The sequence below is a fragment of the Fukomys damarensis genome, unplaced genomic scaffold (assembly GCF_012274545.1).
Source record: "Fukomys damarensis isolate Sample0158 unplaced genomic scaffold, DMR_v1.0_HiC HiC_scaffold_11, whole genome shotgun sequence".
Lineage (NCBI taxonomy): Eukaryota > Metazoa > Chordata > Mammalia > Rodentia > Bathyergidae > Fukomys > Fukomys damarensis.
Window position 1 is genome coordinate 9,006,160 of NW_022900923.1, and position 11,267 is coordinate 9,017,426.

The 11,267-nt window shown below is 54.2% G+C and overlaps 1 protein-coding gene across 1 annotated transcript; it reads right to left on the bottom strand.

Moving 5' to 3' along the window:
- Nucleotides 1-3,417: 3,417 nt before the first annotated feature.
- LOC104875245 lies at nt 3,418-11,027 on the bottom strand. Its single transcript, XM_010642686.2, has 6 exons — nt 10,667-11,027; nt 9,577-9,750; nt 9,300-9,446; nt 8,919-9,066; nt 3,643-3,819; nt 3,418-3,534 (listed from the first exon to the last, which is right to left on the bottom strand). Exons 1-6 carry the CDS (start codon nt 10,903-10,905, stop codon nt 3,418-3,420), a joined length of 1,002 nt encoding a protein of 333 aa, XP_010640988.1. The 5' UTR covers nt 10,906-11,027.
- Nucleotides 11,028-11,267: the final 240 nt, after the last annotated feature.

An 11,267-nucleotide genomic window follows, 5' to 3' on the forward strand; every position in this document is an offset into this window, starting at 1 on the left:
ATATATATAAAATCAGCTCATTAATCCCTTCTCCTAAGGATGGCATTTGAGTTGTTTTGAGTTTGGAGCTATTCTGAGTAAAATTGCTGTGCATGCTTCTGCAAGCGTCTTTTGTGGAACAAAAGCACTAATTTCCATTGATTTCATACCAGAAGTGGCCCTGCTGGGTAGGGTTAGGATTAGCCTTCATAGAGAGCCAAAAATCCTTCCAGATGGTGCCAATCTATTCTTCTACTGGCAGTACATGAGTATTTGGGGGATTTTTAAGGCCAGGATAGGATGCCTCACCTCCTCCAAACTTCCTGGCCGTTTCCTACCAGATTGAACTGAAATACTGGGTGTTCAATCCAGGCTCTCCGTGCCCGAGTGGGACTTCACCAGACCCTGGGTGTCTCGGACTCCTTGTGGATGGAGCCAGGGGGCCTGAGGGTGGAAGGCTGGGCTGGCAGAGGGCTGGGCAGGGGTCTCTGTGGGGCAGGGCTTCTCCACAGCTCTGAGGAGACAGGGCAGCTGCTCAGGGAGCTGACGGTGACATCCCAGTGGGTGGGACCAGTGTGCTGGTGACATCTCTAATCTGCCCAGGAATGTGAGGTGGGCGGTGCTGCTTGTTCTGCAATGAAGGTAGGACCGGAAACTCACCTCCCACAGCCCAGTCCAGTCCTGTTCCTCTTGCTGAGTTCTGCACTCTGTTCCCAACTTCCTCCCGCCTGTGTGAATTGAAAATTTAATTGAGGAGATGGGGCAGAGGAGAGATAATCCGCAGTGACTCTTGCACAACTGCAGAGGAGGAAGGTTTCACGTTCTTCGGGGGCCTCCGGGAGGGGAAGTGGGGCCTACACCGGGCAGGGTGAGGAGAGAGGACCTTGCTGGGTGCCTTCGTGTGGTGTTGTGCAGAGACAGTTAGCTGTTCCACTGATGAATCCATGACAAGGCCACAACTAAAGGAAAAACAAAGGCCACTGTGGCCCTCATTCCGGCTCACCTCTGCCCGTGACCGTGTGGGGTAGACTAAGTCACGGAAGTACGAAGCAGCCACCAGGGACTCCCGGTCCTGGGGCCCATCCTGGCCCTGACCTTCGTGACTGTGAGGGTGAGCGGGACCCTAAGCTGGAGTTGCTAAGCTGCGCTTTCCCTCTCTGTGAGATGCTGACCGGAAGAGTGCACACCTGACCCGGGTGACACACCTGACACCCCTGGCGAGTCTCAAGGCGAGCACGTGCGGGTCGCTGTCCTGTCACCATGGCTCTTGGTCTCTGGGAGTCGGGGAAGGAAGTCGTGGCAGGGGAAGAAGCCAGGTTCCCCTGGGGGGGACCTGCTGTCTGGGGCGATGCAGGAGGCAGCAGTGCACAGTGGGGGTGACCCAAGCCTGACTTTCTCCCAGCTGCTTTGAGACCCAGGATTCTCTCCACTGAGAGTAAGTAAAATCTTAAATAGCAGCTACGCGGACATCAACTGCCTCCTCTCTCCAGGGCTCCAGGCCCGGCCTTCCTGCTGCTTCTCTCTTCTGGAAGGTCTTAGCCTGCCCTGGGGACCTGCCCCATGTGGCTTCCTTCCTTTGGTGACTGTGCCTTTGAAAGTGGCTGAAGCATTTCCTGTCCTGGGCAGAGTCAGAGTGAGGACTCTGGCTTCCTCTCTTCCCCAGGGGCCCTGGCCAGGCCTGTGTAAACCTGGGCCAAGGCTGGGAGGCAGTGGGTGTGGGGCTTCCTTTCAGGCCAGGGGAGGAGGCCGGCTGTGGGCCTGGGATCAGTCCCAGCCTGGCCCTTAGCTGGGGGGACACAGCTTCCCTTGTCCGAGAGCCTGAGGCGGGAGGCGGCTCTGAGGAGAGGACTGGTGTTTGTGAACCTGCTTTGGTAGCTGCAAGCCCGCAAGTGGGTCAGTGCCCCCTGCCCAGGCCTGGCCTTGGCCCTGCACTTCATTTCTTTATCTCAATCAAGCCTTGTCCTTGGGGCTCTTTTGTTTAGGGCGGAAATGGTCCTAAGACTGAGGTCCCGCAGGTTGACTTGTTGGAGGCAAAGCACACCTTGGCCTCTCCGCCTGTCTGTCAGGATGCCAAGGGTGTGGGTCCGAATGGATCCCCAGTGCTGCCCCCTCCCCAGGGTTTTTTCTAGCACTGGAGACTGAACCCAAGGACTTTGCACTGAGCTAGAGCCCCAGAACTTTGCGGCAGGATCTTGTTAAGTTGCTAAGCTGGAACTTATGATCCTCCTCCCCCAGCCTCCCAAACTGTTGGGGTTATAGGCATGCACTCCCATACCCTGCTTCCTTGCTATTTTAAGGTCTGGACCTAGGAAGAGGGCCTCCCAAAGGTGCTTCAGGCAAAGTTAGGCTCTGGAGCCAGGCATGGTGGCATAGCTGTAATCCCAGCACTCAGGAAGCTGAGGCAGGAGAATCACTATGCATTCAAGGCCAGCCTGAACTACATAGCAAGAACTTGTCTCAACAAACAAATGTCAGGCTCTGGGTGGGGAGGGGAGAGAAGAGGGAAGGCCAGGAGGGAGGGAATGACAGGCCCCAAACTGCTCCATGGGGTGTTCAGAAAGCCTCCCTTCCTGTTTTGCAATATGGCTTGAAGGATCCTGGGACCCTCTGGAGTGGGGTGGAGGAAGGCTAGGTGGAAGATGTGCTCCTTTGCTGGCTGTCTTCGCTTCTCCTGTGGTCTAGAGCAAAGCCCCAGGAGATCCCCCCAGGCCTCTCTGTCCCCAGCATCCTCCCTGTCTGAGGTACTGGAGGCCAAGCCGGGTGGGGCCTAGTGGACCAGCTGTGTGTGTGGGGGCTTCAGAGGTGGGGATGTGGTGCAGGCCACGTTGGTGGGAGACCAGGGAGGGGCGGGAATGTGGGAGGACAGGACTTCGGAAGCCTGGGGACACGGCTTTCTGGCTTGGCTTTTCTCTAGGCCTGGCCGGAAGGAAGTCAGTGAGGTGCCTCCTCCTGAGTCCCTGTGAGCTTCTGCTTCCTGCCACACTGCAAGCTTTTGACATCAAACGCCTTTCTCTTCATGGGCCCTGTGGCCCTAGCCGCCTGCCTTTTCCCAGCCCCAGCTCCTCCCTGGATTTCCCTGGGGGAGTCTAGGCCCCTGTATCCCTCCCTCTTGTGCTCACAGGGCTGCTGGCCTCGGGATCCAGCCCAAACAGTGTCCTGGAACCTGGGTGCCCGAATTGGTCAGGGTGGATACTCCCAGAGTGCCCCGGTCAGGGCTCCAGGTCACCTGGGAAGAAGTCATCCTCATCCTCATATGTGGAAGTCCCATCCCCTGTCACCTTTTCTTTCTGACTCAGTTTCCTTTGCTCACTCTCTTGTCACCCATGTGCTTTAATGACATTCTTATGAAGAACATGGTTATGATCCCAAAGCCCTGTCAGCCTTTCCAGGTGTTTCCCAGAGACCTCTGCCTCCCCGCCGTGCTGCTGCCCAAGTCTTTCAGTGCTGGTCACAGAGCAGGGCTCCTGCTTCCTCCTCCTGGCGTACCAGGATGCTGAGGCAGCGGGAGGCGCCCGAGGATGAGCCAAGCTCTGCCTCAAGGAGCGCTGTCTTCTGCTAGGAGCAGGAGGAAAGCAGGGAGCAACGCTTGGCACCCTAGTGAGGCAACCCCCACACCCCAGAAAGCGGGAAGGGCCTTGGCCAAGCCTGGAGAGAGCAGCCCACATTCCAGGGCCAGATGATCAACGGGGGCGGGAACGCCACAGCCTCCGCACACCTAGATGTTCTCTGCACATGCGCAGACCGGAAGAAGCGCAAGTCCAGCCACACTTGCCAGAAGTTAGGCCGCGCCAGCTTTGTGCACATGCGCCGATTAGACAACACAGCAGGCTGCAGATACTCCTGGTGGAAAGCGCATCAGAAGGTGAAAATACCCTGACTCAAGAATGCGCGGAATTTATCTAATCTGCCAAACCTCCTAGCAATGGCGCATGGCCCACCAGGCTCAGGGTTCACACTGCTGGGCGAGTATCCCGGTGCCTGTCCCCACCCCAGGGAAAGATCAAGGTCCAGATTTTGAAATACCATTCCTACTAAAGGCAGGTTGCTTTTGCACGATCATAAGGTAAAAAATAATCCTAAATCCACCCAGGGTTAGTTGAGCATTTTCATGTTGGCTTTGTTCTCCAGCACCCTTCCCCTGGGGGACGCCCCACTTTACCCAATTCCATCCCTTTGCAGGGCATGTGGCCCACCCCACCTCCCCATTTCACACTGACCAAACTGATACAGAGTAGGTTCCAGCAACGTGTCTAAGGTCAGGCATCTTCTGAGCAGAATTTCTTCTGAATTACAATTTGGAATTTGAAGATGACAGAGATTTAAGTGACCTGAAGCTCAACAAGGAGGAAAGAAACAGGGTGTGACGTCCTAAGACCTCAGTTTATGCCTGGGCCTGTGCGCGCTTGGACAAATTACCAAACCTCTCTGAGCTCTGGCACCTTTGTTTTTAAAGTCCGAGGGACCAGACCCCTCTGTGAGGTTGTTCCAAGGCTCAGTGATGATGTTTGTTAGAAGCCAGGCACACAGTAGATACTCAGTAAATGACTCCCCACCTATTTGATAAGCTTTAAATCCTTATCAACCGCAGGGCTGTCTCCTGATGCCTATCACAGGCAGGCTTATACTTTGAGCTCGGAGACTAAGACGCACAGAGTCCCTGGAGGGGGATAAAGACAAGAAAAGGGAAACAGACAAGAAAATACTGCCGTGTGAGGTTGCTGGTGCCACAGGGAACACCGAAAAGAGGCACCCAACTCAGAGGCAGAGGCAGGTAGAGGAGACACTTGAGAGAATCTGAGGAATGAATAAAAGTCACCCAGGAAAGGCAAAAGGAAAAGTGATCGAAGCTGAGAGACCTGTGAGGACAAAGATCCAGAGGCCAGAGAAAGTCCAGGGAGAAAGCAATGGGGGCAATGGTCTGATGAGCTACGATCTTTGCCCTGAAGCATTACAGCCCTTGTGTAGAGCCTTGCCAATACCTACACTCTCAAAAGAAAAACAAATTTAGAAAATAATGAATCTTGCTCCAATTTGCTCTTTTCTTCTCCAAAGTAATTGCTTCATTGTTGGCTAAAAACAAAACAAAACAAAACAACAACAAAAAAGCAAGCAAACAAAGAACTCATTTAATCTTTATTAAATTCAAAATACCTGAAAAGGGCAAGTAGCTTGCTTTTACTAACAGCTTAACAAAGTACTTAACACAGTACTGCCTTAGGTCTTTAAATCCTGGAGCACTCAAACTAGAGATTCACCCTCAGTGGGTTATTACTGTAGTTAGCACCACGTGTCACAGTTCTGCAAAGGGAAGGAAGGCTTACAAAATATTTCATTCAAATTGATTCAACAAATATTTCACAGGAACCACTCCCAGTGTTAGCAAGCAAACAGAACTCATTTAATCTTTATTAAATTCAAAATACCTGAAAAGGGCAAGTAGCTTGCTTTTACTAACAGCTTAACAAAGTACTTAACACAGTACTGCCTTAGGTCTTTAAATCCTGGAGCACTCAAACTAGAGATTCACCCTCAGTGGGTTATTACTGTAGTTAGCACCACGTGTCACAGTTCTGCAAAGGGAAGGAAGGCTTACAAAATATTTCATTCAAATTGATTCAACAAATATTTCACAGGAACCACTCCCAGTGTTCGGGGTTAGGGACAAATAGATACCTGTACTCTTGGGTTCTAACAAATCCAGTATTTTATAGCTCTGGTCTGGCCAATTTCACAGGCAAGGCTCTGGCATCTCACCAAAAGCCTGGCCCCTTCCAGTCAGATGAAATCTGGATTTGAATACCAGTTGTCTGAACTCAGGCAAGTGACTTAATCTCTTTTCAGGAGTGAAGTGAGAGAAACAGAACTTACTTCACAGGGTTTTTGTTTTTTAGCAGTGGCCAAGTTTAGTTGAGAAAGTAAAAACCATGAGTGCTTAAGAAATTGGCTCCCTAACCCCCACATTTCTGGCTGACATTAGGTCTATGCCATCCTAGTGAAAACCTACTCAAATTCTCCTGAGAAGTCCACGTACAGGGCTTTGGGAACTGTTCTGTGCATGTGTCCAGGATCTTTGTAATTAACCAACCATGTCTACTTACCCAGCCAGCTTTGCCACACCCTACTGTCCTATCTCATTTCCCCTCGAGAGACATAAATCCCCATAATTTTTTATAAAGTGCTGAGGGAAGTAGAAGTCTCTGTCTTCTATAACTTCTTTTAACTGAAAGGGGTTGTAGGCCCTACCCATTGGGGGATTGTGTTCTCTCCAACTACCAGTGGCTCACTGGCTGGGTTGAAGAAAGGAAAGTCTGTCAGGAAATAATGAGAAAAGTTAATGACCACTGATCTCCACTATTAGCCCAAATATGAAGAGCAGGTCAGATTTCCAAGCTTCTTGTGGTGGTACTGGAGTCTTATTTTTTGAAGAGAAAACTCAGGTCTTCCAGAGGCTCACAGGAGTGGCTCTCCCCTCTTGGGTGATCTTGTTCTTCAGATAGTTCAGCTACAAGTGACTTTGTTCTAGAAAGATAGATTCTATTATCTGTCTCTGCCACCTTTACTGCTGTGGGTGTGGCAGTCATCACTGAGAAGAGGCCTTTCCATTTGGGGTTTAATTGGTCAGTGGGTGTCCCCTCTCTCCAAGATTTTTTGTTTTTGTTTTTGTTTTTTTTGTACCCAGGATGGAACTCCAGACCTTGCACTTGCGAGACAGGCAGTGGCACCACTGAACTAAATCCCTGGCTCCTCTCTCCAAGATTTTACAAGCACTTTGTCTCCATTAGGTGGTCCTCCTGGGCCAGGAGCTGGTAGAACTCTGTTCCCATACATTTGGATAGCCTCACAGGCTGTTCTGAAGAGTAAACTAGATGAAGGGTAGGATGGGCTTTCCTATCAAGAGTTGGACGTCATGAGCCCTCTGTAAATAACACTCACTAGCATGGATAATCTTTGGGTCAGCTCAGAAACTCAGGAGAGAGGCTTTGGTATGATAAGAGGGTTCCAGAGTCTGCGGCAGGTGGTCATAGTCCACTTCATATTTTCAAGCCTTTGGGGAGGTTTCTCAAATGCTGGGTTGGGTTTTTGTTGTTGCTGCTGTTGTTGTTTAAACAGGATCTTGCTATTAGTTCAGGCTGGTCTTGAACTTACTATGTAGGGCAGGTTGACCTCAAACTCAGCAATTCTCCTACCTTAGCCTTCTAGGTACTGGGGTTACAGGTGTGGGCCACCATGTCCAGCTGGGTTTTGTTCATATCTGGTACCTAGCACTTAACAGGTCCCAAATGGTGAGCCCCTGCTGAATGGTCCCAGCCTCTCAGGAGGACCCACAAGAGAGCCTGGGTGCTGGTCTGCAGTTCCAGGAAGATGCTGTTCTGTGGGCTGCTCCAGCTGACAGAAGTCAGTGGAACCTGGAACACCTGAAGGCACAGGGGCATTTGTGAAATGAGCAAACACTGCATGGACACCTGGCAGCACATTTTTGGAGCAAGTGCAGAGAGCAGAAGGTTTGGGGGAGACTGAGCCAGGGACAGGGAAGCACAGGACTCATTTAGCAAATGGGAAACCTGGGGGAAGACTCTGGAAAGTACAGTGAGAGACACCTGTTCCGCAGTCCACCCCTCCGACTCCACCCTCCCTGCCAGCAGCACAGACCTCCCCTCTTGTCCCATCCACCCAGGAGGGGCTGGGCTTCCCACCCATAAGAGAGCTCAGGACGCCGGCTCACAGGAACTCCCCCGAGGCACTGTCCATGACCGCTGGGGAAATTCTTTCCCTGGTTTGGGGGGATTCAGGAGTGTTTGGGTCATGCCTCATCCTCGAGTGTTCACAGATTCAGAGGACAGTCGAGTGGATGGAGCTTGGGTCCAACCCTCCCACGGGACACCGAGGGTGCCGACTCCCCGTATGGGGCAGCGATCAGAAGCCACATCTGCTGGGCGACTTGCCAGTCGGTGCACACAGCTTGCAAGTGACTCGGAGGCCGCTTGCCTTCTTGACATCTCTTTTGGGACATCTCAAAGGTTGCTCCAACTGCACACATTTGTCTTACTTTGGGTGGTGGGGATTGAACTCGGGACCTCAAGCACGCAAGGCAAGCGCTTTCCCGCTGAGCCACGGCCCCCGCCCCGCCCCGCCCCGCCCACCTTGACGACTGCAGTAGCCATCTGTGTAGCTTCCCTCCCTTGAGTCTGTCTTGGACACATGCAATCCTTTGTCCCTCAGCCTTTACCAAACACGGATCCAGTCCTGCCACACACAGCCACTCGGGGAGACTTTCATGGTTTCCCTTTGTTCTTAGAGTAAAGACGAAACTCACGGACCTGACTTCCCACGTTGTCTGGCCCGAGTGACACTGTCTCCCCTTTCTCACTTGGGCCACATTGGCCTTTGCTTTGTTCCAGGTTTGTAGTGTCAGTGCCCTTGCCCCTGCGTTTCCCGCAGCGGAAATGCCCTCCTCTCCTCGGAGAGCCTCCACTCCACCCTGGCGGCACCTCCCTCGTCACATCCGGGGAGAGGGAAACTGAGCCCTGGTCTGTCTCAGGGGCAGTGAGGAGCTGGAGGGACGTCCGTCTGAGTGCATGGAAAACCGCTTCCCTCACAGCGCCTCCAGGAAGCCCAGCTTGGTAACCAGTAGAGCCAGGGCTGGACTGGCTGAATGACCTCGTTCCTGTCCCAGTGGGGTGGCCCCGGGCCCTGACTCCGCTCTAAGGAGAGGTTCCCCGCCTGATGGGAGGATTTCACGTGGTAAGAAGTCATCAGCCCGGTATGTGGGACATCAGGCCGACGAGTCAGCCTCTCAGGACAGCGCGCCAGCTCCTCTGTGAGTTAGTTCACTGCCACAGGACCGGCCTCGCTTCCCTCACCACCTGTCACCTCCATCCTCCTCCCAGGTCCCGGCTCCTGAGCCACTGCACCCAGGAGGGGCTCAGCCCCTCACCTACCTGGAAGCCTCCGTCGAGCAAAGCTGGCCCCCGGGGCCCTCCATCCGTGCCCTCATCTCTGTGTGCGGCTGACCAGGGAGGGAGGCGCGGAGGGAGACGGGCACGAGCCGGAGGGGATGGAGCCCAGAGGCCAAGCCCGAGGGCCGATCTGGAGGGTCACAGGTAGGAGTCGCGCCCTGCTCACCCATCCCAGGGGCTGTGGGGAGAACCACCACTCCAGGGTTCTTACCTCCTGCGCCCTGCAGCACACCCCTCCCTGCCCGGGCCTCCCTCCCCTCCCCGGGGCCGTCCTGGTGTGCGTCGGCAGTGCCCTGGCAGAGAAGGATGCCATGTTCTAGGCAAGTTAGTTAGTTTGTTTGTTTTTTAGTGCTGGGGATCAACCCCAGGGCCTTGTGCAGGCCTCGCTGAGCTACCCCTCCAGCTCCGAGTGGCACCCCCAGCCTGAGAAAGTCCCAGTGCGCACTGAAGGGATGCGTTGAGTACCACGTGAAGTAACTCCTGTCTCCCGATCTTGTCCAGCAGCACCACCTACGGCAGGGAAACAGGTGCAGTCGCAACCATCTTGACGGCGTCCAAAGAGCGCGGGGTGGGAACTCGCCCCCTACGCCCACGACCCCACTTCCCTCACCAGTGCCCACTGCTTGTCTCTTTCACCCACCTGAGCCGCCTGCTGCTCCTTGGGCTCAGCGGGGCCAGCCTGGGGAGCACACAGCAAGGACACAGAGACCCCGTGGCAGATGTGCACCCTGCGGGCCTGGGCCGTGTGCCATGGGGTCCGCTCTTCCTGGCTGCTGAGATGCCTGCACCTTGGCGGTCGCTAGGCCTGGACCTCCTGGAGGAGGGTGACAGTATTTTAACAAGTATCGTACGTTCTTTGCCTTTTCTGGTGCTGGGAATTGAACCTAGCAGCTCTTCCTTGAGCTAAATCCCAAACCCTTTTTTATTTCTTTATTTTTGCTTTGAGACAGGGTCTCACTCAGTTGCCGTGACTGGGCTCAGGCTTTCGACCTTCCTGCTTCAGCCTCTGAGTGCTGGGATTACTGTCAATTCATTAGCAGACCTTTCCCAGACAGGGCTGGGCCTCCTGGTTTTGACGCCCTGAGTAACCTCCCAGGTCTCCTTTTGCAATAGGGTGTGTGTGTGTGTGTGTGTGTGTGTGTGTGTGTGTGTGAGAGAGAGAGAGAGAGACCTCAGTGGAAGGTTTATGGCTTTGGAAAGACCCTGCCCTCCGCTGGGACCCTCTGAGGAGCCCCCCAGTCTGCTGCCCAGCAGCCCTCCCGTGAGGGTGAAGGTTGCAGGGTGGGAGCCCCCCATGACTCAGCAGGTGGTGCAGCAGCCCGAGCCCCCACACACCCTCCACGTCCCCACCTGCCCTGTCAGCCTGGAGACTAATGATTAACTCCTCCTGCAGGAGACGGGCTGCAGGCACCTTGGCCCAGCCGACCCTTGGGAACAGCCAGCCAGGGGCAAAAGTCACTCCAGGTCTTCGGCTGCGCCCAGACAGGAAAGGACTTGGCCGTGAACTTTCCTCTCTCTTGGCACCCTCGGCCCCTGGGCTGGGTGCCCAAGGTGCCCCGGCAGTGCCACGTGTAGGCACTCTGCGGAGTGGTCATGTTAGAGGGGGACATCCTCGTGCCCATTTCACAGACTGGGAGGGCAGGGACCAAACACAGGCTCCAGATGCAAGTAAGTGCACGTCGCCCGCCACCTACATCCGGACACTGCCACCCCACCTGCTGATCCCACACCTGCTGCAGGTGGCACCGCCGTGGCCAGCAGGAATCACCGCTTGTTTCTCTGCCTGCCCCCAGATCACTCCCTGAGCCCTGTCGGTCGGAAGCCAAGATGATGCGGAACCAACAGGGGTAACAGTCTGTGCGGGAAACACCCCTCCGCCCTGGGCACGGAGTCGGACTTCCGGCTCCTGGCTCCTGGCTCCTGGCTCGGGCGCCAAACCATCCCCAGCTGGGCACTTCCAGGCCTTCATCCTGCAGGGCTTTCTTCACCAGGGAAGAAAGTGATTCACAAAAATAAGAATCAACATAGTGCAACCTTGACTCACAGCCTTGGTCAGTCCCCAAGGTCTGGTTGTAACTCAAGGTGGTTGTAAATCAGTACGGCTGAAATCTGGATGTTTACCTGGGCACACACTATAGATAGCAAGAGGCAGATGAGTGAGTCTTCCATTAACCTAAGTAACGAAGTTGTTCGTATGTCAGGACGGTCCTAAGTTGAGGGTCTGCTGTATTCTGAAATAAAGATACACGTTCTGCAGCCCAGAATTAGGTTTGCCCGTGTCTAGGGTAGTGAGGCACACAGGGGCCTGGTGCTGTGAGCCTCTCTCTCCTG

Coding starts and splice junctions, on each gene's coding strand:
- LOC104875245 (XM_010642686.2), bottom strand. CDS start 10,905: ATGAAGGCCTGGAAGTGCCCAGCTGGGGATGGTTTGGCGCCCGAGCCA. Junction 9,751..10,666: donor GGCGGTGCCACCTGCAGCAG/GTGTGGGATCAG, acceptor ACCCTCCTCCAG/GAGGTCCAGGCCTAGCGACC. Junction 9,067..9,299: donor GGCCTGCACAAGGCCCTGGG/GTTGATCCCCAG, acceptor GTGACCCTCCAG/ATCGGCCCTCGGGCTTGGCC.